Raw genomic sequence first — 23,558 nt, 5'->3', positions numbered from 1 at the left:
TGAACGGTATCGTCGACTACAACAGCAACTTGTTGTTAAAGTTTTGCATGAGGGTAGATGCAATATGATGAACGCGCTAGTGGATAATGAAGTTCTAGCGAACATGCTAGAATGCCATGAAGTTATTATGCAAACGGTAGAAGATCATGAACAACACGTTTGGTTTGGGAGGTTTAGTGGTAAGTGACAAGTACAAAGGAACTGCAAAGTAAATGGTTAGCCTCGCTTTGATGATCACGCATGACATCTGAACTTGTCAACCTTCACTCACTCCTTCTTGGTCAACGCACCAATCAATATGAGCAGATCTTGAGTACGGGAACGCGCTTCTTCGCGATCACGGCGTGCACGGTCTTCTCTTTCCAGTTTTTCCTCACGGCGGCGCTCCTCGGCTTCCGCCTTCGCTTCCAGAAGCCGAGCATCGTTTGCCGCTTTTTCATCACGGCGACGCCGTTCCTCGTCCGCACGATGAGCCTCCGCCTTTCGATCACTCTCCTCGCGCAACAGCAAAAGCGTCTCGAGGATGCTTCCTCGCATGCTGTTGGCACTACCCTCTAAACCATCCAGCTTCGTCTTGAGAGAGGTGGTTGCCTTCATCGCGCGAATGCGCTTGGCTTTGGCGTAGCTGGCCTCGACCGTGTCCCTGTCGTCTTCGCGAGTGCGCTTTGCACCCACTGTGTCGCGGAAACTAGACAAATCCCCACCCCCAAGGCGATTCGAGGCCTTTTGAAGCTTTGTACTTGGCCGCCTCGAGGTCGTCGCGGTTGACGGTGCCGACACCTTGCACCAATGGCAGCTGCGGCGGTAACGAAGGTTCGCCACCAGTGGCGTTGGCATTCCCCTTGCGGGGTTGTGGTAAGCCTCCACAGCCAAAGCGTCGTGTAGCAGGCATTGCTCGGGCAGGAGCAGGACGTGGCGTGCGGGAATCGTCATCCTGAGCTTCCGCACACATCGGCGAAGTGAGCAGGTCTTGGAACTCGCCACGGTTCAATGAACGGCTGGAAGCCGTCGACTCCTCCTCGACCGACCCGTCGGAGCCCGGTGGCTCGGTGAGCCCAGATACGGTCACGGTGGCTTCATGAGGTACACGCAAACCTTCGTCGTCGACGTCCTCGTAGAAGGAGTCATCCGGATCAACGTCAAAGCAGAAGTCGGGCTGGTCGATATCGGCCTCGTCGTCCATCTCAACGACGTTGGCCTTGTCGTCGATGGCCTGCTTCGCCTGCTTGGCCTTCTTGATGTGAGCGGGCATCTTCTGGACGCCGGTCGGCTTCCGAGTGCTGTGCAGCACCTTGAACTTGCGTCGCAAGCTCTCGAAGTCTCTCTCAGGCGAACCTCTTGGGCGGTTGGCGTTGTACGACATTGCCAAGCGTTCCCACTCGTCCCTGCCCAGAGGTAGCAGCTTCTCAACGAGCATCAGGAGGTGGTCGATATCGGCCATCGTGTAGTTAGTGATTCCAGTGTGCTTCGGCATCTACAAACGCTCACATCAATACAATATCAGCCACGTTGCATATGTGCATGGACGGCCGTCTTGAGTCAGTGTACCGGTTGTTCAGGATGGAGGCGAATTGTAACGGGGTTACACGTACAAGTGGCTGCAAGCCACTTGTGAATTTAACAGATAGGTTATCTGTTAAACGTTTTGGATACTTCCTCACATTGGTGGAAGACACACCGATGGATACATTGAAGTGGACCACCACAGTGAGTGGTCCACACATACCCAAAGATCCTATTGGTAGAAAGCAGCATCTTTCTACCAATCAGAGACACGCATATTAGCGGGGCTCTGACAGCCAGCCGCTGCCAACCCTTTCATAGATGATAAACAGTTTTTTAGCAGATTTTAGAGGAAGATCAATTTACAAACAATACAGTTCTCATTTCACCTAATCTAAGTCACTTGGAATCCTTTTGTTACTTAACTTATATTTGTGTATTCAAATATAATTAACCTAAGTAATTACTAAGTACTTACGCTTCCTCATACACGTTGCGCAACGTGTAAGCTAAAGTAGTGAGTCAAGTTAGACCCACTACACCTGGTAGCACTTTGTAGTCCGTCCAACGACCGACTGCTTGACGTTCGTACGCGGTGTACGAACGCGGAGCCGAGAACCACATGAGCACGGAGGTGCCCGTGGAGAGCTCCAACACGCCTGCAACGCATGTTGCACGCGCTGACTGCCCCTACCTGTCTGACCCAGAGTGGGAGGCCCTCCAACGACTGTCAACAGTCATTGGAGAAGCGGCGATAGCTACAATGCTGCGTACGCTATCGCCGACGGAGCAACATGGTGTTGCTCTGGGATTCATCATGAAGGAGCAGCGTGACGCTGCTTCCTCAGTGACGGCGTCGTCAGGGACGACACCGCGTGCTCAACCATTAAAGTTGAGCGTAAGCAATTACGTGGGAAGAGAGGGCGAGCCTCTCCTCCGATGGCTTGTCGAACTCGACACAGCCATAGCGGCTCGACACATCGTCGACCCGCTGTCGAAGGTCGCGTTCGCCATGTCCTGTCTTGGCGGACGCGCAAGGAGTTGGGCGTATGGACGCCGTCTCTCCGATTCTACGTGCTTCAGCACGTACGATATATTCAAAGAGGAGCTCAGACAAGCGTTTGAGCCCCCGAAAACGAGTTCCGGTCGAGGGCGGAGTCCCTCGACCTTCAGCAGGGTAAGCATGACGTCCATGCTTACGCGCAGCGCGCACGATACTTGGTATCAAATATCGTGACTAACCCGATTGACGAGGCGACCAAGGTCGTCACGTTCATGAAGGGGCTTAGAGATGGGCCTGTGAAGACCTATCTCTTCCGAGAGTACCCGAGTACTCTCGAAGCTGCAATCACTCTTGCCATGCAAGAAGAGTTTAGCCTGCGGCAGGCTAAATTCCATGTAAACGTACCGAGGCCGCAACCGCGCCCGGTAGCGAGGACGGGAGGTCCGGAGCCAATGGACCTCTCGAGCGCAACAACTGCTGGTTACCAGCAGCAGGGAAGTAACGTGCGATGCTTCCGCTGCGGAAGGATCGGTCACTTTGCACGGGAGTGTACAGCTCCCATGCCCCCCTGGAGGTGGCCGTCGTGGCGATGCTAGGCATCGCCGCGGACCAACAAAAAACGCGAACATCCAGTAGGCGCGGGGCGCCCTACTGGTAATGCAGTCGCGCGTGCCGACATCGGGCACGCGACACTGAGGACTGCAGCCCCAGTGAGACCAGCTCTCACTGCAAGAAACAAGATGACAGGCCAAACCTAGTCATCTTGAGGTTTACTCGAAGAGAGCGAGTGACTCTCTTCGAGCATTGGTAGACTCAGGCGCGTCGAACAACTTTGTTCGACTACGAAGCCTGTCAAGACTTGACTTCGAGGAGGTAGATACACCTCGAAGTCTTCTGGAGGTACGACTGGCAACAGGTGCCATCGTGAAGACTGAGAAGCGCGTCGTGAACGTGCGCTTCTCGTACAAACAACGAGTGTTTGTCGAACACTTTATCGTCCTGGACCTGGACGATAAGTTCGACGTGGTAATGGGCATGCCGTGGCTTGCACGGCATGATCCGGTGATAGACTGGAAGAAGCGCGCGCTCGTGCGCTTCGGACGCGACAGCGGAACAGAGAGCGATGGCCCTGTTAACGCAGCGCGCGCACCAGCAGGTGCGCGCGGCTCACCAGTCGAGACAGCGCTTTATGCTGCTGTCCCGGAGTGCCCAAGAAGTGCGCGAGGGCGCGCACAAGTGAGACCAACGTCGGCAATGCTGCCGACGTCGGAAGAAAAAGATGTGTTGGTTCCGGGAACCAACACCCACGTTCAAGCGTGTAAGGGACAGTCCCTGACCCGAAGCGGTCAGGTCGACAACGACGCGTCGGCTCCGGGAGCCGACGCACCCTCGGTCATGAGGGGCTCCGCCAATGAATGGCGTCGAGGTGACGAAGGCGTGTCAACTCCGGGAGTTGACGCTGCAAACAGTGCGGACGGTTGCAAACGTACCGCACTGACGCAATTTACGCTGTCGTGCAGCCGGGCTGCACGACGAAGCGCCATGCGATCAAGCCGGGCTTGATATCGCGCGCCCGCAGACAGGGTCTGCCGGCGAAAGGACACATTACCGTGCAGCCGGGCTGCACGAAGGAAAATGCGGTCAAGCCGGGCTTGATACCGCGCACCCGCGGACAGGGTCCGCCGGCGAACGACTGTCCACGGCCGGGCCTGGACAAGAAGAACAACTGTGCGGAGCCGGGCTCCGCACAACAAGAAGACGGCGCAAGCGGAAAACGCTGCGCAAGTCTCGGTCCGGGACCGAGACGCAACAAGAGCAGTCTGCTGGGCAGACTGCGGCGGTGACGCCGAATGTCAAGACGCTAAGCGTCTTGACGCGCACCGATACTGGATACCAGTATCGTGACATGGAACTCGCTAGTCCTCCGACGACGGCGTCGGAGTTGACTTCGCTTCCAGCCATGAGCTGGAAGCGCTTCACGCGCGACTTGCACGATGGACGCATCGAGCAAGTCTGCGTTCTTTCGGACAGCGAAAGAACGGCGAGCGAGAGCGAAGAGCTGAGGCAGCTCTTCATGGGAAGTACCACTGAGAATGAAGACACTCTCAGTGCGAAGACGAAGCGAGAGCGCTTCGAGGAACAAGGTTGGGACTCGCTGAAGTCGAGTCCCTATTACGAATTGTTGAGGGAGTACAAAGACGTACTCCCGGAAGACATTCCTGCGGAGCTTCCGCAGGATAAGGGCATTCAGCACGAGATTGATTTCGTGCCGGGCACGAAGTACTGTGTCACGCGGCAGTGGCCACTGCCGCGAGAGCAAGTCAAGGCGATCGACGCCTTCTTTGAAAGTCGTCGTAAAGCAGGACAAGTGCGGGAATCAAAGTCCCCGCACAGTGCTCCGACGTTCTGTGTCAAAAAGCCACAGGGCGGATGGCGCATCGTTCATGCCTACAACAAGCTGAACGATGCGACGGTACTGGCGCAGACGCCGATACCACGAAAAGATGTTATCATCGATTCGATGGCCGGGAGCACCGTTTACAGTGCTCTCGACTTGCGAGATGGATTTTATCAAATCCTAATGCGTGAGAGCGATATCCCTCTCACGGCAGTGAGCACGCCAAGCGGCATGCTCTGGGAATGGCTAGTAATGCCACAGGGGCTTAAGAATGCCCCTGCGACTTTCAACAGGTGCGTGACGCACTTGTTGCGCTCGGTGCGCGACTTCGCACCGAGCTACTTCGATGATGTATTCATCCACAGCCGGGCTGTGGATGGGAAGACCGACGTAGAGATGCACAGGTGCATCTCCGGAAGCTACTTGAGCTTATGCGAAAGCATAAGCTCTACGCGAACCTGAAGAAGTGTATCTTCGGGGCGGGCGAGATACCCGTCCTCGGGTGTCTCGTAGGGAAGAATGGTGTTCGCCCTGACCCGGAAAAGGTCAGAGTGATCAATGAATGGCCAACGCCTTCAAGTGTCAAGGAACTGAGGCAGTGCCTTGGCTTGGCCACGTACTTGTGCAAGTACGTGGAGGATTATGCGGGCAAGATCCGCCCGCTGTCACAGCTTCTTAAGAAAGAAGCTGTGTGGAATTGGACACCCGATTGCCAAAAGGCATTCGATGCAGTCAAGCGGGGCTTGACTGAGGCGCCGATCTTGGCAGTGGCTGACCAAGATCGCCCATTTCACGTAGTGTGTGACGCATCCGATTTCGCGATCGGATGCGCGTTAATGCAGCACGATCACGAGGGCCGTGATCGTGTCGTCTACTACCAATCGCGTCAGCTGAAAGCAGCTGAGCGTAATTATCCGGTGCATGACAAGGAACTCCTTGCCATGAAGTATGCACTCGCAAAGTTCCGAGTGTACTTGCTTGGGAGTAGACCATTTGTGGTCTACACCGACCATGCTTCACTGCGCACCGCAGTGAAGTCGCCACACATTTCACAAAGAATGGCGAGATGGCTCTCATTCTTTGCGGAGTATAACTTCCGGGTCGAATACAAACCCGGAAGATTGAACGTGGTGGCCGACGCGTTATCACGTCGGCCGGACTATGCAGAAGCTGCTGACGTCAATGCCATTGACGCTATGCTATCGAGCACACCCATGACATATCTGCTGGACGATGTGAAGGCCGCGTACGCGCACGACGCGGACACGAAGCTCTTGCTGGTCTATGGCACAGCGCCTTCTGACGAGTCCCGTCAGAAGCTGCCCAAGCACCTTCGAGCGCGTGCACACCGCTTTCGTGTGCACGACGGACTGCTACTCTACAATGCAGTCGACGACAACCCGGATCGCGTTGTCGTGCCAAATGACCATGACCTGCGACTCAGGATCATGTGTGAGTATCATGATGCCCCGACTGCGGGACATCTCGGACGTGAGAAGACTTACGTCCTTCTCACGCGCGACTTCTACTGGCACCACCAGTATAAGTGGGTGCGCAAGTACATCCGTGCTTGCGAGGTATGCCAACGCGTAAAGCCTGCGCCATTCGCGCAGGCTCCACTGCAATCACTACCGACTCCGTCGGAGTGTTGGAAGTCCATGTCTTTGGACTTCATCTTTGGTCTTCCCCCGGATAGCGGAGGGAACACCGGCGTTGTGGTCTTTGTAGACCGTTTCAGCAAGATGGTACATCTTGCTGCGGTGCCAGCAGAGGTGACCGCGAAGCAGACGGCCCGTCTGCTCGTCGACATGGTGTTCAAACACCATGGCATGCCGTCCGACATTGTGTCGGACAGAGACCCGCGCTTCACAGCGCATCTGTGGCAAGAAGTGTTTACACTTCTTGGGAGCCAGCTTTCCATGTCGACTGCGGATCATCCGCAGACGGACGGTCAAACTGAGCGCGTGAATCGCGTGCTCGTCGATATGTTGAAGAGCTACGCTCACTCGTTCCAATACTGGAGCGAGTGCTTACCGATGGCAGAGTTTGCCATCAATAACTCAGTGCATGCCTCGACAGGGCATACACCGTTCTACGTGAATGCCATGCGGCATCCACGTCTACCGAGTTTACTCGGAGTGATGGCTCCCACTTTAAGTGGGGGAGGATCTACGACTGCAATACAGCAGCCGCAGAAAACCGCTGACACTTGCACAGTGTCAGCTGCAACAATGGACAAACCACATGAGTCTGCGCAGGGCGCAGACTCCCCCAACAACAAGGCCAACTACCACGGGTCTGCGCAGGGCGCAGACACCGCAAAGAACCACGCAGAGGCCGGGCCTCTAGCGGAGAGCGAGCTGAATGACTTCAGCTCGGATGCAATCAGTTTCATCACCAAAAGACAAGCCGTGATTCGGTTTGTCCAAGACACGATAGCAGCTTCTGTTGATCAACAGAAGCTGAACGCAGACAATGCGGGCAGAGGCAACACAAATGAATTCAAAGTTGGTTCATTAGTTTTGTTAGCTACACAAAACCTGCCTAGACATGCAGTTTCGGATTTCGGAGCAAGCAAGCTTGCTCCGCGCTTCATCGGGCCGTTCACGGTGTTGACACGGCACGGCAACGCATACACGCTAGACATACCGTCTAGCATGCGCCTCCATCCGACCTTTTACGTCGGACGGCTGAAGCCATACCGGCAGCACGAGCCATCTAGCTCGGCTGACCCGAAGCCTCGGCAGGAGCCGAGGCAGAAGCGGAGGACTTGGCCTCGGCGACGAGCAACCTCTCCTCCAGCGCGCGGACGCGCTGGAGCAACCCCTTCATCTGGGTCCCCAGCTCGACCTGGATATTCGAGGCGGTCTGCGAGACCGCCGCGACCTGGGCCTTCTGGTTCGCCAGCTCCTGTTTCAGGGCGGCGAACTCAGCGCCCTGAGGACGCTCCACGGCGGCCACCCGGTCGTGGAGAGGCGCATACTGATCGGCCCGGGGCTGATCATACCCGGGGCGTGTTCCCACCCCCGCCACCGCCGATCCGTGACGCCCGCGGCTCAACCCGCTGGATTGTTGAGCGGATTGTTGACCATAGTATCCCGAAAACGAACCCTCAAGGGGCTCGTTTTCGTATTCGTTGGAGAGGATTTCCTCCCCATCGAGATACATGGGAGCCGCGGAACGTCTTGCTGGAGGACGTTCCGGAAATGGTGAGGGCGTACGAGGAGCAGTACGCGCTGGCGCAGCGGAAGTAACACGAGCGCTGCGATCATCGCTAGCGCCCGAACCCTCACGTGCTAAGAAATTAGCACGGAGCTCTTTGAGACTCTCGGGCACACGAAACGACGTGTACCCGTTCAGGTCGCGGTCGCTCAAGCGGACCGCGCCTGGAAAGCACTTCGTGCACTGAAAGCCCTCGGGCACAGCGCACGGCACATTTGCCTCCTCAGCAGCAACATGAAGTTGCTCCAGCTTTCCACGCTTCGAGTACGTCTCGAAGCGATCACGCGCTTGCTTAATCCGATCACGGTAAGCACTCGGCCTCTTGTTGAAGTTCTCAACAAAGGCGTTCCAGCTTTGACAAAGTGCCTGCCATTCGGGCACTTTGCTGCGAGAAGAGGTCTTCTTGCTTTGAAACCATCGGAGCTCATGAAAGAGTCCGATGTAGTAATCGCGCCTTTGATGCGTTTCCGCATCAAAGTGCAGCTCGGCAGCCACAGCGTCACCTTTGATGGCGCTGCATACGTACAGCGGCACCTCATTCGGAGGTACCGAGTTCCCAAACCGGTCCGCAATCTCGGACGCGGACGGCATCCACGGATCGCGCGCTGCAGGCACAGCGCGCGGAGAGCCTTGAGCTTTAACATCACGCGCTGCAGCAGCAGCGCGCGGAGTACTGAGAGCCCCAGCCGAAGCGAGTGGGGTATCACTCTCAGTACGCGAACGCTTCGAACTCGAAGCGTCCGATTCGTCCCCCTTCACGCGGGCGAACGTTCTTGGCGTGAGGGTCGAGCGATTCGCTCGACACTGAGTCTTTACGCTTTGAGGGCGAGTCCTCCTCGCCCTCCATGTCTTCATCGTCGTCGTCGAAGTCGACGACGTCACCGTACTTCGCCTTCTGGCGTTCGAAGTAGTCGTCGATGGAGAGATGACTCCCCATCGACTTTGCGGACTTCTTCTGAGGCGCGCTCATCGTTGAATGAGCGCGGATTTCTTCTCCAAACGCGGAGAATTGACGAATGGTCAATTCCAAAGATTGCCGTGCGGGGACCCCGCGCGTCTAACCTTAAGGGGGGGATGGTGTAACGGGGTTACACGTACAAGTGGCTGCAAGCCACTTGTGAATTTAACAGATAGGTTATCTGTTAAACGTTTTGGATACTTCCTCACATTGGTGGAAGACACACCGATGGATACATTGAAGTGGACCACCACAGTGAGTGGTCCACACATACCCAAAGATCCTATTGGTAGAAAGCAGCATCTTTCTACCAATCAGAGACATGCATATTAGCGGGGCTCTGACAGCCAGCCGCTGCCAACCCTTTCATAGATGATAAACAGTTTTTAGCAGATTTTAGAGGAAGATCAATTTACAAACAATACAGTTCTCATTTCACCTAATCTAAGTCACTTGGAATCCTTTTGTTACTTAACTTATATTTGTGTATTCAAATATAATTAACCTAAGTAATTACTAAGTACTTACGCTTCCTCATACACGTTGCGCAACGTGTAAGCTAAAGTAGTGAGTCAAGTTAGACCCACTACACGAATGGTGGAGAAGCGCGTGAAGGGGCGAAGTGCTTGGAGCGTAGTAAAAGGAAAAGTGAGAGCCGACGACAGCTTCGCCCCGCCAGCGCTTTGACTGGAGTGCTGTCTTCTCCACCACCCATGCACGTAGAGGCTTGAGATGTATGCTAGCTTCACTGAGGTGCGCGCGAAATCTGCGCGCGCAAATAGCAAGTCATCACGCGTGAAATCTTCGAAGCTTCGATGGGCCCATCAACACGTTGTTGGCGCGAAGATTGGCGCGAAAATTGCTGTGACAGTACTTTGCTCTTCCCAGCTCGTTGGTGATGCGAAACTACATTGCACCATTCTGGCAATGCATTGCAATTACCATCAACCAACAGATCGCTAACCGTTAATCACAAAGCAATTGTTCATTTGTGCACAATACACGCACCTACGCAAATACCAACATTGCCGCCTTGTTCGCTCTTTCACCTTGCTCTCTCCTTCATCACTCTCGCTACTCCATCTTGTTTGCTGCTCACGCCTTCGCCTTCTCATGGATCTTGCGCATCTTGAATGTCCCGGTGGCGGCATCCACTCAGTCCGCACCGACATACAAACCACAAGTCATCGCCATAGTCGACAGTCACCTCCTCGCCGCAGTGAATATCTTGCATCGTTGCCACGACGACGGTGGCACGGCAGCCGTTGGCTACTTCGACGAACTTCGCCACTGGTTGGCAAGAGTGGTTCACAAATCTCATGAGCCCTCCCATGTTCTCGGCGTTGATCGCCACGCATACTGGAGACGTGGGCCGCTCTGGATGCTGCCTCATCACCAGGCGGTAGCCGCTATTACGAGGTCTGCTGGCACGTGAAACACTAACGTGCTCCATCTCGCCGAGGTATTGCCCCAGCACTTCGCCAGCTTCGATGTTTTCGGCTGCGACAACGCCCAACATTCTAGTGTGCACGTTCCTCCCCAAATAGACCTTGTGTGATTCGGTCAGCGCATTGCCACATAGGCCCTCATACGGGCAACAGTTGATGTTGCAGTACAGGTGCAGAAGCGAGTTGCGGCAGGAGCCCACGCGGCAAGCTGACGGACAGTCACACCACCCATAGTGAGGCACCGTCGAGAAGACCGTCGCGAGCGGGTTGAATTGCTCACGCAGGTGGATCACGTGGTGCGGCCACTGGGCTGGTACAAACTGGTCACGTGGTCGCGGCGCTTGCAGTCGAGCCCGAGTTGCCACCTCCATATTGACCCGCATTACCCCGCGTGGGTTGATGGCCGGACGGTCATCACGATGGGGCACCGATCGTCGGTGAGAGTAAGGCGCGGCAGCGTCTCGACGTGTGCGCCGACCTTCTTGGCGGGGCTGAAGCGCTTTGCGCGTTCTCGGGCGCGCAGAAAATTTCGGCGGCCTCTCCACCAGCACTGGCGACGACGTGGTGGGGCTGGAGCATGAGCGAGTTGTCGTCTCCGGACTCGGTGGCGGGTTGGTCGCTGCCTTGGACAGGGGGCGGCTTCTCTCAGGTGTCTTCCACGGAGGGGTTGCCGTGCCAGTAGCACTGGCGGAGTCGCTGACACCATCGTCACGGTGCTTGCTGCCGTGGTCGTACTGTTGACAGGACTGGGTGTTCGGAGGCGTGTTTTCGTCCTCGCTGGGCGTGTCGTTGATGCACCGAAGCCTCCAGTGAACTGCAGAGTGCATCAGGCGCGCCATTGTTACTGCATACAAACAGCTGGTGAGTCCTCTCAAAGAGCAGCACATTCAGTTCTTCAGCCGCACACACCTTCTTGAAGTGGAGCTTGCTGTCGTCTTCGCACCGTCCGAAGTAGATTCGAAAAAGAGCGTCGCTTTGCTCTGGCGGAAGATATATGCACGGCGATATACACGCAGAGTGAAGGGTGCAAGCGTAGGAGTGATGATCAGCATAAAGTATACAAACACCAAGACAAAACTTTTATGATGGCTACACGCATAGAACTAGGGATAGGGCAGCTTATCGAGACGATATCTGCGTCTCACGAAATTTATGCGCGGATATGCCGCTGCATATCTGGTGCAGGTAGCGTTTAATGTATTTATGGAAGGCGTCCACTGAATAAATATTTAATATAAGGTTACTATCGGTACTAAGTTCTCCGTCGATGTTTCTTTTAATGTATGCTATACTACCTAATGCGTAGCTGACTCACAATGAAACGTTGAGTACTCGATTGCTTCGAATACATCGCACCAACACAAGGCAGGCGGCGACAAAAATCGTCGACTGTACAGTGGCTTAGAACCTTTCAGGAAGCTGTAAACTAAAGTTAAATAGGTGTCATCATCCGAATGATTGAGTACTGGTTTGCAGTCTGCGCCGCACAAACCACTGGGAGACATCGTTCCAACATTACCATACATATTGTTCCCACGCCATCAACGGAGGTAGTTGAACGTATGTATACAATTTCTTACGCCTAGAACAAATCAAACCAAAATTACCAATGAACCAGGTTCGAAACAGTTCGTGGTTTGGTTCGAAGTGGTTTGAACCCAGTGAGACGCAGCAAACCAAAGCAAACCACGAGACTGTGGTTGGCTAAAAACCTCGATTTGAAACTGTTCACGCTGCGGCTCTTATCGAGAAGTGCCGCACTGCACAACCGAAAGATCAAGCGCCATCGAAGACAAGAGTCGCTGTCAAAGACGAAAGCTGAGATGATCACCACCTTCGAGAATTCAAATCTTGCCATCTAGGAGGCGCAAGCGAATAAGCCAACATTGCTACCGATACAAGCCGCAGGTTCTAATTCTTCGGGGGTACAATCTATGCGGCTTGCTTGGGCGCGGCCTATGAAGAGAGCCCGCCCGGAGTGCAGAGAACCATATTGACCAACCAGGCAGCGGAAAAAGCAAACCATCGGTTGCAGCTGAAGCTCAACTCATGGTCCTTTGGTTGATAATAGTTTGTCTCCTCAAGGACATTACGGCCCAGGGGCTAGATCGTGAACGGGTATTATACAGTTAACCCTTTTAACAAGGCGCTGCCACTGTAGTGACTCGAATTTGCCCAACAAGAAGCCTGCCCTAAGCTGTTCCATGGGAACCCGAAATTACCAAAAAGCAAGGCGACCACCTAACCGTAGTAATGCAAGTCGCACTTTGTGTGTGCATCTAAGCTTAGTCGATATTGCCCACTTGGTAAATTCTGTTCTCGGCAGATACTGTAGGTGCTGTTTCGTCGCGACGTATACCGTTGACAACGAACGGTACATGTATAAATCACTGTCACTGATTCAGAGCAGCCCCCTCGGGAGACTTGAATTGACGCCATTCCTCACGACGTCTCCCCTATGTCCCCATCGCGAACTCGGATCCATTGTGAACGCTAATGCCAAACAGAACTCGGACCTGTTTTGGGGTGTGCGTGGTGCCGCCAGCTCCATGGGCGTGGTGCTGGACTTCAAGATCAAGACGTTAAGCCTCCGTCCCAACAGGTAACGAACTACACCATCGAATTCAACTCGAGCGCCAAGCCGACGCAGCAGGACAACGTCAACGCTCTCATCGGCACGCAGAAGTGGGCGCTGAGCAAGGACAACAATGACCTGCTGTCTATTCGCTACAGCCTCAAGACCAAGTCCACGCTGCAGGGTTTCTTCTACAGCTCGTCCAAGAAGGCCAAGACTGTCTTTGCCTCGCTCATGAAGAACCTGCCCCCGTCGATGGTGCTCAAGACAAACGAGTACGACTTCTGGGCGTCCGAGGCCATCTCGACCCCCGGCATCGTGGAGCAGACGCTTACCCCTCGTCGCTACTTCTACATCGCATCGGTCACGATCCCCCGTTCTACCCCGCTCACCAACTCGACCGCGTGGGAGCTCTACTCTAGCACTGCGTACGCTCCTAAGCTCGCGGACGCATCGGCCTCCGGCTTCGTGGACATCTGGGGCGGCAAGTTCGCCAAGGGCGTCAAGGCTGGTGTGTCGGCGTGGAAGCACGACGACAACCTCCACCTGATCCGTTGGGACATGCGTTCGTCGGCATTCGACGTCAAGTTCGCGGACAGCACGATGACCACCATGCGCGGCAACTTCTACAAGTTCGTGGACGCCTACAAAGCTTCGGATGGTGTGCCCGGTGGTTTCACGACGTACCGTGACGAGAAGTGGACGGTGGAGGAGATGGCCGAGTACCTGTACGGTGGCGGCAACTTCGCCAAGCTGCAGAAGATCAAGACTGCATACGACCCGAAGGAGATGTTCAACACGGACCCGCAGGCCATCCCTGCTCTCGCTTAGACTACCAGATACTTCAGTAGTAGACCAACGACCTATTGTCACCTTCTCTTCGAAGATGTCTCTCTGCAATATGCATGTGAAGTGAGCTTCAGATTCTTGAACTTAAAAAGAGATTCGTGGCCGTTCGCCACCCAAACTGTTTCTGTTGTTGGGTCTCCACCGTTGCAGAGAGCCACCAATGAAGTGAAAACAGTTTGCTCGTGGACTCGTTCGTAGGCGGTGCTGTGGGTGGTAAATTACAGTCATTTAGTGATTCTAAAGACTAAGCCGATGCCTGTCTGTCAGAAGCCTACACATCTTCTGTCAGCTTGCTAACTACCTCGCGAGGTGCTAGCACAAGCAAACCCCGTAGTTTTGCCGTGCCGGGTTTGGCGTTCGCCGCCGAAATCCAGGTCTGGATGGGTTTCAATCCACTGCGAAACATCGCTAAGGTTCCTCCGGTGTAGTTCCCAACGTATGTGCTTGTACATTTATGGACGTGGAAAAGTGCCAACGTAAGCAATCCAGCCGAATCGACGACTAACCTACTTAATACACGGTGCTTTCAGTTGTTTTGGCGAATCGGACTTGTAAAACAACTAAAACTGTATCTACAAGATGGGGTAGGTTATTGAAGCAGACTAGCAGGATTAGGTAACTGACTGCCGTGCCCAAGTCTTACGAAGGAGTTGGCAATACAGAAAGGCACAATACAGTGTGATACTTCGCTACCCACACTACAGCAGTCCACGAGCAAGCTGTTTTCACTTCGTTGGTGGCTCTCTGCAACGGTGGAGACCCAACAACAGAAGCAGTTTGGGTGGCGAACGGCCACGAATCTCTTTTTAAGTTCAAGAATCTGAAGCTCACTTCACATGCATATTGCAGAGAGACATCTTCGAAGAGAAGGTGACAATAGGTCGTTGGTCTACTACTGAAGTATCTGGTAGTCTAAGCGAGAGCAGGGATGGCCTGCGGGTCCGTGTTGAACATCTCCTTCGGGTCGTATGCAGTCTTGATCTTCTGCAGCTTGGCGAAGTTGCCGCCACCGTACAGGTACTCGGCCATCTCCTCCACCGTCCACTTCTCGTCACGGTACGTCGTGAAACCACCGGGCACACCATCCGAAGCTTTGTAGGCGTCCACGAACTTGTAGAAGTTGCCGCGCATGGTGGTCATCGTGCTGTCCGCGAACTTGACGTCGAATGCCGACGAACGCATGTCCCAACGGATCAGGTGGAGGTTGTCGTCGTGCTTCCACGCCGACACACCAGCCTTGATGCCCTTGGCGAACTTGCCGCCCCAGATGTCCACGAAGCCGGAGGCCGATGCGTCCGCGAGCTTAGGAGCGTACGCAGTGCTAGAGTAGAGCTCCCACGCGGTCGAGTTGGTGAGCGGGGTAGAACGGGGGATCGTGACCGATGCGATGTAGAAGTAGCGACGAGGGGTAAGCGTCTGCTCCACGATGCCGGGGGTCGAGATGGCCTCGGACGCCCAGAAGTCGTACTCGTTTGTCTTGAGCACCATCGACGGGGGCAGGTTCTTCATGAGCGAGGCAAAGACAGTCTTGGCCTTCTTGGACGAGCCGTAGAAGAAACCCTGCAGCGTGGACTTGGTCTTGAGGCTGTAGCGAATAGACAGCAGGTCATTGTTGTCCTTGCTCAGCGCCCACTTCTGCGTGCCGATGAGAGCGTTGACGTTGTCCTGCTGCGTCGGCTTGGCGCTCGAGTTGAATTCGATGGTGTAGTTCGTTACCTGTTGGGACGGAGGCTTGAACGTCTTGATCTTGAAGTCCAGCACCACGCCCATGGAGCTGGCGGCACCACGCACACCCCAAAACAGGTCCGAGTTCTGTTTGGCATTAGCGTTCACAATGGAACCGTTGGCAAGAGCCACACGTACGGACTCGATGTTGTCGAGCACCGTGCCGCTGGCACGCGAGAGGGTGCCGAAACCCGAGGCAGCTACACCGGTCATGCCGACGTCGGGGCAACGGCCGTGGGGGAGCGTGCGCTTGGCCTTGCTCCACATGTAGTTGGCGGCTTCCGAGATCATGACAGGTCCGCCGTACGACAAGAGACCCGTCGACGCGTCGTACTCCATGTGCTTGAAGTGCTTCAGGTTCATGATGAGAGCACCGTCGTTGCGGCCGAAGCCCATGCTCGAGAACGAGCGGTTGCCACCGAGAGTGGTCACCTTCACGCCGGCATCGGCGGCGCACTTCAGCGCGGCCGACACCTCCTCCTCCGTCTTCGGGAAGGCGACGGCTAATGGCACGGGGCTCACACGCGAGTTCCACGCTTCCGTGTCCGCCTTCCAGGTCGAGGTCGTGGGCACCGAGTTCTCGATGCCGGCCTTGTCGAGGCACGCGCCGACGTCAGTCTGGGGTGCGGCTGCAGAAGCAAAGCCACCGTGCGCGGCGATGAGGGAGCAAAGAGTGAAAATCGCGCGACTGCTGCCGGAGCAGCAGTTTATGCCTTACAATTTCACGACTGAAAGTCACAGATGGCAATTCTTGTAGCGAGTTCCTCCGGGGAGTCACCGCTCTCGCGGCGGAACGGCTCTTCCATCGAGAGGCGAAGTGGTCGACCGATATTGACATGACTCCGCGTTCATCACTTCCGCATTTGCCGTCTAGCGCTCTAGTCTCCAACAGCCCGAGGACCAGGCCGAACAGTGGTTTCGATCTTTGCAAATAAGACCTATTAATACCCTGTACACCAGAAAAGCCACGAAAACACCAAAAGTGTGTCACCAGCACCGTAGAAATCCGTCTGGCACGGTAGATCCAGCAGGTCCACCGATGGGTACGAGAAAGGGCGGTGATACACTAAAGGAGGCTAACTCTAGGAGCGGGCAACGCTCGCTTCGCTCGCGAGAAAAAAAATAAGTCCTGCCTCGTGCTTTGCCCTCACGCTTTCGGCTTTGGCGAGGGGGGCCCTCTGCCCCTGCCACGCCGTGACGCTGCGGGAACGGGTACCGGTTGTTTGGTCGGGCGCTGCGCGCCCCTTCTATGTTTCGGTGTCCTGCAGTGCTGAGTGCGAATTCTGTCGGTGTTTACGTAATTTGCTCCTTTGCAAACACCAAGGCAAAGTTTGGCCACGCATTCCAGCGGTTCGAGCCCAAGATCGTGAAACCCCGTCTATCGCGCAGCAGCGACGCCACGAACGGATTAATCTGTGCTTATTAAGTTACAGTGTTTTGCCTCATTGCGCAGTCGTACTTTGTATACAATTTCTCAAGTAAATGGGGTGACAGAGGTTTTACTAGTCGACTACGAGTGGGAGTAGGTCGCAATGATGCCGCGCAAGCGCTCAACTTCAGGCGCTGCAGCCGTGAGGCGTTGGCGCTTCTGGAAAGGCTTCGGAAGAGACGGCATTACAGACTCGATGCTTGTAGACTTGGTTAGGCTTGGCTAATGAAAGAATGAGGAGCGAGTCGCTCCGGTCGCTCCGACCGACCAAGGTGATCTTGGCGCGCAATGACATGAGTGTGACGCTTTTTGTTTTGACGTTTTCCCCTATGTCCTCGGTTGTGGTAATTTGATTGGCGGAACCATACTGTCGATGGCGTGATTGGCTGAATCTTGCTGTTCGTGAAAAACAGGGTGATTATATATAGTCTGCGAGGTTATTAGATGTGATGGCTGCGCTATTGAGGCAAAACACTGTATCATATGCTAGCTCGAGTGACTGCGTTTCCCAGCAGCGTTGACAATGCTGCATTGTACAGTTCCCACTTGGCGCGTACCAGCAGGCCCTGCACCTGTTTCCGGTGAATGCGTCGTCAGGCGAAACAAAATGGATACTGTAGCCTACCGTACAGGTACAGTCTGTAGGTGGGTGACGGCCATCGGGGACGGATTCGTTGCCAGGCTCCTTGCTGCCGACAGCCAGGCTACATGGCAACCATGCGTTTTGGGCGATGATACGGGTCGAGGCTCCAAGTAAACAGCACAGTACCCCGTTCATCACAATACATCGTCTATCTCTTAGCAGAATCAACCAAGTAGATAATGCCTAAAAGGCAGATACTCTAAAATCACATTAAGCTTACACGTAAGCGTAGATAGTTTACCGAGTCAACAGCAGCAGAATGCAACTTGCGTTGCGACGGCTTGATGGTCGACTCTAGTGAAACAGCTGAAGAAGCAAAATGCAAAAGCTGCAGTGCTGGGCCGCCAACTCACAGTTGGGCTTGGATCAGCAACGCGTGAGCGCGGGTTTGTATACCTGTGTACTCAGGAGCCTGAGTACTACTCAGGCAGACTAACACATACAGCTATTAGAAAAACGACAAAGTCGGGATATTGTAAGGGAACACATGGGGGTCGAATTTTTGGAGTACGGCTGACCTCCCGTTTCTTCAGCAATGCATGTGCACTTATTATTTGAGCCTTGCAATCGAGTCGGGCTTCGAAAGAAGGCATATTTTTACCATTTTGAGAAAATATAAGGAAACTGAATAGTATTTGGTGCCTTCGCTACTGTCATTTTCGCTTAATAATAACAATAACATGGATAGTATTTAATATTATTCATGTTATTGTTATTATTAAGCAATATATGGTAGTATTAAATCGATGGTAAAATAATACCTATGAAAGTTCTTGTGCCAGTATTCCGGATTATATGCGCCTCTGAATAAGTATTTAATATAAGGTTACTATGTTCTTCGTCGATAGTTTATGCAAGTAATACTACATCATGCGTAGCTGGCTCACAATAAAAATTGAGTAGTCGATTGCTTCGAATACATCCCACCAACAGAAGGCAAGCGGCGACAAAAATCGTCGACTGTACAGTGGCTTAGAACCTTTCAGGAAGCTGTAAACTAAAGTTAAATAGGTATCATCATCCGAATGATTGAGTACTGGTTGCAGCCTGCAAACCACTGGAAGACATCGTCCCAACATTACCATTTGTTCAGATCCCACGCCATCAACGGAGGTAGTTGAACGTATGTATACAATTTCTAGCCTGCCACGACGGCACAACGACAACACGACTCAGGTTAGAAGCTAATCTGGAGCTGCTAAATGGTCCTTTGGTTGATAGTTTGTCTCCTCAAGGGCATTACGGCCCAGGGGCTAGATAGTGAGCGGGTATTACACATTTAACCCTTTTAACAACGCGCTGACACTGTAGTGACTCGAATTTGCCCAACAAGAAGCCTTTCCTAAGCTGTTCCATGGGAACCCGAAATTATCAACAAAAAAACAAGGCGACCACCTAACCGTAGTAACGCGAGTCGCACTTTGTACGTGCATCTAAAATGAGCCGATACTGCCCACTTGGTAATTTCTGCACTCGGCAGATATGTTTGGTCGCGACGCATCAACGGACCGTTGGCAACGAACGGTACATGTATAAATCACTGTCACTGATTCAGAGCTGCCCCCTCGGGAGACTTGAATTGACGCCATTCCTCACGACGTCTCCCCTATGTCCCCATCGCGAACTGGTATCCGAGGGTGCAACACCCTATTACCCGGTACACTGCATCCGTTTACGGTAAGAGTGGTGGCATACGATTCCTCCGACGGGCGCGGGCTGCAGCGCCACTCCAACACATCAATTTGCGATCATGACGAAGATTTCGTTGAAAACAGGTGCGAAGCCGCCGGAGTTTGCTGAACTGGCGGAAGATGGCGAAAAACTGGGTCTCGTTCATCCAGATTAGCATATGCTGCGTTAATACGCGTGGATTAATGCGCTCGTGGCGTCGCTGTTGCGAGAGACGCGGTTTCACGATCCTAGGCTCGAACCGCTGGAATGCGTGGCCAAACTTTGCCTTGGTGTTTGCAAAGCAGCCGTTTATGCCTTACAATTTCACGACTGAAAGTCACAGATGGCAATTCTTGTAGCGAGTTCCTCCGGGGAGTCACCGCTCTCGCGCTTCCATCGAGAGGCGAAGTGGTCGACCGACATTGACATGATCCCGCGTTCATCACTTCCGCATTTGTCGTCTAGCGCTCTAGTGCTCAACAACTCGAGGACCAGACCGAACCATGGTTTCGATCTCCGGCAGCAGTCGCGCGATTTTTGCTCTTTGCTTCCTCATCGCCGCGCAGGGTGGCTTTGCTTCTGCAGCCGCTACCCAGACTGACGTCGGCGCGTGCCTCGACAAGGCCGGCATCGAGAACTCGGTGCCCACGACCTCGACCTGGAAGGCGGACACGGAAGCGTGGAACTCGCGTGTGAGCCCCGTGCCATCAGCCGTCGCCTTCCCGAAGACGGAGGAGGAGGTGTCGGCCGCGCTGAAGTGCGCCGCCGATGCCGGCGTGAAGGTGACCACTCTCGGTGGCAACCGCTCGTTCTCGAGCATGGGCTTCGGCCGCAACGACGGTGCTCTCATCATGAACCTGAAGCACTTCAAGCACATGGAGTACGACGCGTCGACGGGTCTCTTGTCGTACGGCGGACCTGTCATGATCTCGGAAGCCGCCAACTACATGTGGAGCAAGGCCAAGCGCACGCTCCCCCACGGCCGTTGCCCCGACGTCGGCATGACCGGTGTGGCTGCCTCGGGTTTCGGTACCCTCTCGCGTGCCAGCGGCACGGTGCTCGACAACATCGAGTCCGTACGTGTGGCTCTTGCCAACGGTTCCATTGTGAACGCTAATGCCAAACAGAACTCGGACCTGTTTTGGGGTGTGCGTGGTGCCGCCAGCTCCATGGGCGTGGTGCTGGACTTCAAGATCAAGACGTTCAAGCCTCCGTCCCAACAGGTAACGAACTACACCATCGAATTCAACTCGAGCGCCAAGCCGACGCAGCAGGACAACGTCAACGCTCTCATCGGCACGCAGAAGTGGGCGCTGAGCAAGGACAACAACGACCTGCTGTCTATTCGCTACAGCCTCAAGACCAAGTCCACGCTGCAGGGTTTCTTCTACGGCTCGTCCAAGAAGGCCAAGACTGTCTTTGCCTCGCTCATGAAGAACCTGCCCCCGTCGATGGTGCTCAAGACAAACGAGTACGACTTCTGGGCGTCCGAGGCCATCTCGACCCCCGGCATCGTGGAGCAGACGCTTACCCCTCGTCGCTACTTCTACATCGCATCGGTCACGATCCCCCGTTCTACCCCGCTCACCAACTCGACCGCGTGGGAGCTCTACTCTAGCACTGCGTACGCTCCTAAGCTCGCGGACGCATCGGCCTCCGGCTTCGTGGACATCTGGGGCGGCAAGTTCGCCAAGGGCGTCAAGGCCGGTGCGTCGGCGTGGAAGCACGACAACAACCTCCACCTGATCCGTTGGGACATGCGTTCGTCGGCATTCGACGTCAAGTTCGCGGACAGCACGATGACCACCATGCGCGGCAACTTCTACAAGTTCGTGGACGCCTACAAAGCTTCGGGTGGTGTGCCCGGTGGTTTCACGACGTACCGTGACGAGAAGTGGACGGTGGAGGAGATGGCCGAGTACCTGTACGGTGGCGGCAACTTCGCCAAGCTGCAGAAGATCAAGACTGCATACGACCCGAAGGAGATGTTCAACACGGACCCGCAGGCCATCCCTGCTCTCGCTTAGACTACCAGATACTTCAGTAGTAGACCAACGACCTATTGTCACCTTCTCTTCGAAGATGTCTCTCTGCAATATGCATGTGAAGTGAGCTTCAGATTCTTGAACTTAAAAAGAGATTCGTGGCCGTTCGCCACCCAAACTGTTTCTGTTGTTGGGTCTCCACCGTTGCAGAGAGCCACCAATGAAGTGAAAACAGTTTGCTCGTGGACTCGTTCGTAGGCGATGCTGTGGGTGGCGAATTATCACACTGCATTGTGCCTTTCTGTCATAGACTGTATTGCCAACTCCTTCGAAGGACTTGGGCACGGCAGTCAGTTAATCTGAATTCGTTAGTGCCCTGCTATATCTGCTCCGATAACCTACCCCATCTTAGTAGATACAGTAGTTGTTTTAAAAGTCCGATTCGACAAAACAACTGAAAAGCACAATGAACCATGTATTGAGTAGGTTAGTAGTCGATTCAGCTGGTTCTATCAAGATTGCTTGCGTTGGCACTTTTCCACGTCCATAAATGTACAAGCACATACGTTGGGAACAACATCGGAGGAACCTAAGCTCGTGAAGAACGCCTACGCCGACAGTGTAGGAATCGCCTGTGGGTCCGTGTTGAACATCTCCTTCGGGTCGTACGCGGTCTTGATCTTCTGCAGCTTGGCGAAGTTGCCGCCACCGTAGAGGAACTGGGCGGTCTCGTCGATCGTCCATCGCTCGTCACGGTACGTAATGAGAGCACCAGGGGTACCACCAGCCGCTTTGTACGCGTCGACGAACTTGTAGAAGTTCGCCCGCATGGTAGTGATACTGCTGTCAGCAAAAGGGATGTTGAAAGCCTGCGAGCGGAGATCCCATCTCACAAGGAACAGGTTGTTGTCGTGTTTCCAGGCCGAGGTATCAGGCGTGATTTTCTTCGTTAAGTCACCTCCCCAAACATCGATGAAGCCGGAAGCGACCGAATCGGGCAGCTTGGGCGCGTAAGTGGTGCTGGAGTACAACGACCAAGCGGTGGAGTTGTCGAGCGGAACGTCGTTGCGGACTGTCATGGACGTAATGTAGAAGTACATGCGAGGAGACATGCCTTTCGTGCTGATGCCGGGGGTCGTAATTTCTTCGGAGGCCCAGAACTCGAACTCGTTCTTCTTGAGCACCATGCTCGGGGGGAGGTTCTTCATCAGAGAGCCCAAAACAGTGGTGGCTTCGTCCGTGGACCCGTAGAAGAACCCCGACATGGAGGCCTTAGTCCTCAAGAAGTAGCGGATGGAGAGGCGGTCATCGTTATCCGCACTTAGGGCCCACTTCTGCGTTCCGAGTAGGGCGTTCACGTTGTCCTGCTGAGTGGGTGTGTACGTTTCGTTGAAGTCAATCGTGTAGTTCGTCACGCGCTGAGACGGGGGCTCCAGCGTCTTCATCTTGAACTGCAGGACGACACCCATGGAGCTAGCGGCGCCACGCACTCCCCAGTACAGGTCCGCGTTCTGCTTCGCATCGGCGTCCACAATGGAGCCATTAGCAAGAGCAACACGCACCCCAACGATGTTATCCAGCACAGTTCCGCTGTGGCGCGAAAGCGTGGCAAACCCAGATGAAGCAATGCCCGTCATACCGACATCTGCGCAGCGACCGTGGGGCAGAGTACGCTTGTAGTCGTTCCACATTAGGCTGGCAGCCTCGGAGATCATCACGGGGCCTCCGTAGGTCAGCAGCTGGGTCGACGTGTCGTACTTGAGAACCTTCATGTTCTTCAGGTTCATAACAAGAGCGCCGTTGTTACGGCCAAAGCCCATGCTTGAAAAAGAACGACTGCCGCCAAGGGTGGTGACCTTGACACCGCCGTCAGCTGCGCACTTTAGAGCGGCCGATACTTCTTCCTCCGTCTTGGGGAACGCGACAGCGGACGGCACCGGGCTCACACGAGCGTTCCAAGGCTGGGTGTCCATAGTCCAGGTCGAGGTGGTGGGCACCGAGTTCGCGATGCCGGCCTTGGTCAAGCAGGAGCCGATGTCGGCGGACCCAGCAGCTGCGGCAAGGCCGCTTTGGGCAGCGATGAGGGAGCAGAGCGCGAGGATGGCGCGACTCGCAGTGGCGAACGAACCAACCATGGTTTGCCTTGTGT

General features: G+C 54.6%; 5 protein-coding genes across 5 annotated transcripts; 2 read left to right on the top strand and 3 right to left on the bottom strand.

Moving 5' to 3' along the window:
* Positions 1-688: 688 nt before the first annotated feature.
* Positions 689-1,252, bottom strand: IUM83_11228 (Histone-lysine N-methyltransferase; the record flags this gene model as incomplete). The annotated part of the gene is made up of 1 exon (XM_067935776.1): positions 689-1,252. One exon carries the CDS (start codon positions 1,250-1,252, stop codon positions 689-691), a length of 564 nt encoding a protein of 187 aa, XP_067785004.1.
* An 8,564-nt stretch (positions 1,253-9,816) lies between these two features.
* IUM83_11227 (Berberine-like protein) lies at positions 9,817-13,938 on the top strand (the record flags this gene model as incomplete). Its single annotated transcript, XM_067935775.1, has 2 exons — positions 9,817-9,837; positions 13,078-13,938. 2 exons carry the CDS (start codon positions 9,817-9,819, stop codon positions 13,936-13,938), a joined length of 882 nt encoding a protein of 293 aa, XP_067784940.1.
* A 930-nt stretch (positions 13,939-14,868) lies between these two features.
* IUM83_11226 (Berberine-like protein) lies at positions 14,869-16,487 on the bottom strand (the record flags this gene model as incomplete). The annotated part of the gene is made up of 2 exons (XM_067935774.1): positions 14,869-16,310; positions 16,421-16,487. The coding sequence occupies 2 exons, from the start codon at positions 16,485-16,487 to the stop codon at positions 14,869-14,871; spliced, it is 1,509 nt and encodes a 502-aa protein (XP_067784939.1).
* Positions 16,488-19,927: 3,440 nt separating this feature from the next.
* Positions 19,928-21,451, top strand: IUM83_11225 (berberine-like protein; the record flags this gene model as incomplete). The annotated part of the gene is made up of 1 exon (XM_067935773.1): positions 19,928-21,451. The coding sequence occupies one exon, from the start codon at positions 19,928-19,930 to the stop codon at positions 21,449-21,451; it is 1,524 nt and encodes a 507-aa protein (XP_067784983.1).
* Positions 21,452-22,017: 566 nt separating this feature from the next.
* IUM83_11224 (berberine-like protein) lies at positions 22,018-23,544 on the bottom strand (the record flags this gene model as incomplete). Its single annotated transcript, XM_067935772.1, has 1 exon — positions 22,018-23,544. The coding sequence occupies one exon, from the start codon at positions 23,542-23,544 to the stop codon at positions 22,018-22,020; it is 1,527 nt and encodes a 508-aa protein (XP_067784982.1).
* Between the last annotated feature and the right edge of the window lie 14 nt (positions 23,545-23,558).

Source organism: Phytophthora cinnamomi, assembly GCF_018691715.1.
Source record: "Phytophthora cinnamomi strain GKB4 chromosome Unknown Contig83, whole genome shotgun sequence".
Taxonomy (NCBI): domain Eukaryota; phylum Oomycota; class Peronosporomycetes; order Peronosporales; family Peronosporaceae; genus Phytophthora; species Phytophthora cinnamomi.
The sequence above is the reverse complement of the archived record's forward strand: the minus strand, read 5'-3'. Positions and strand labels throughout refer to the sequence as shown.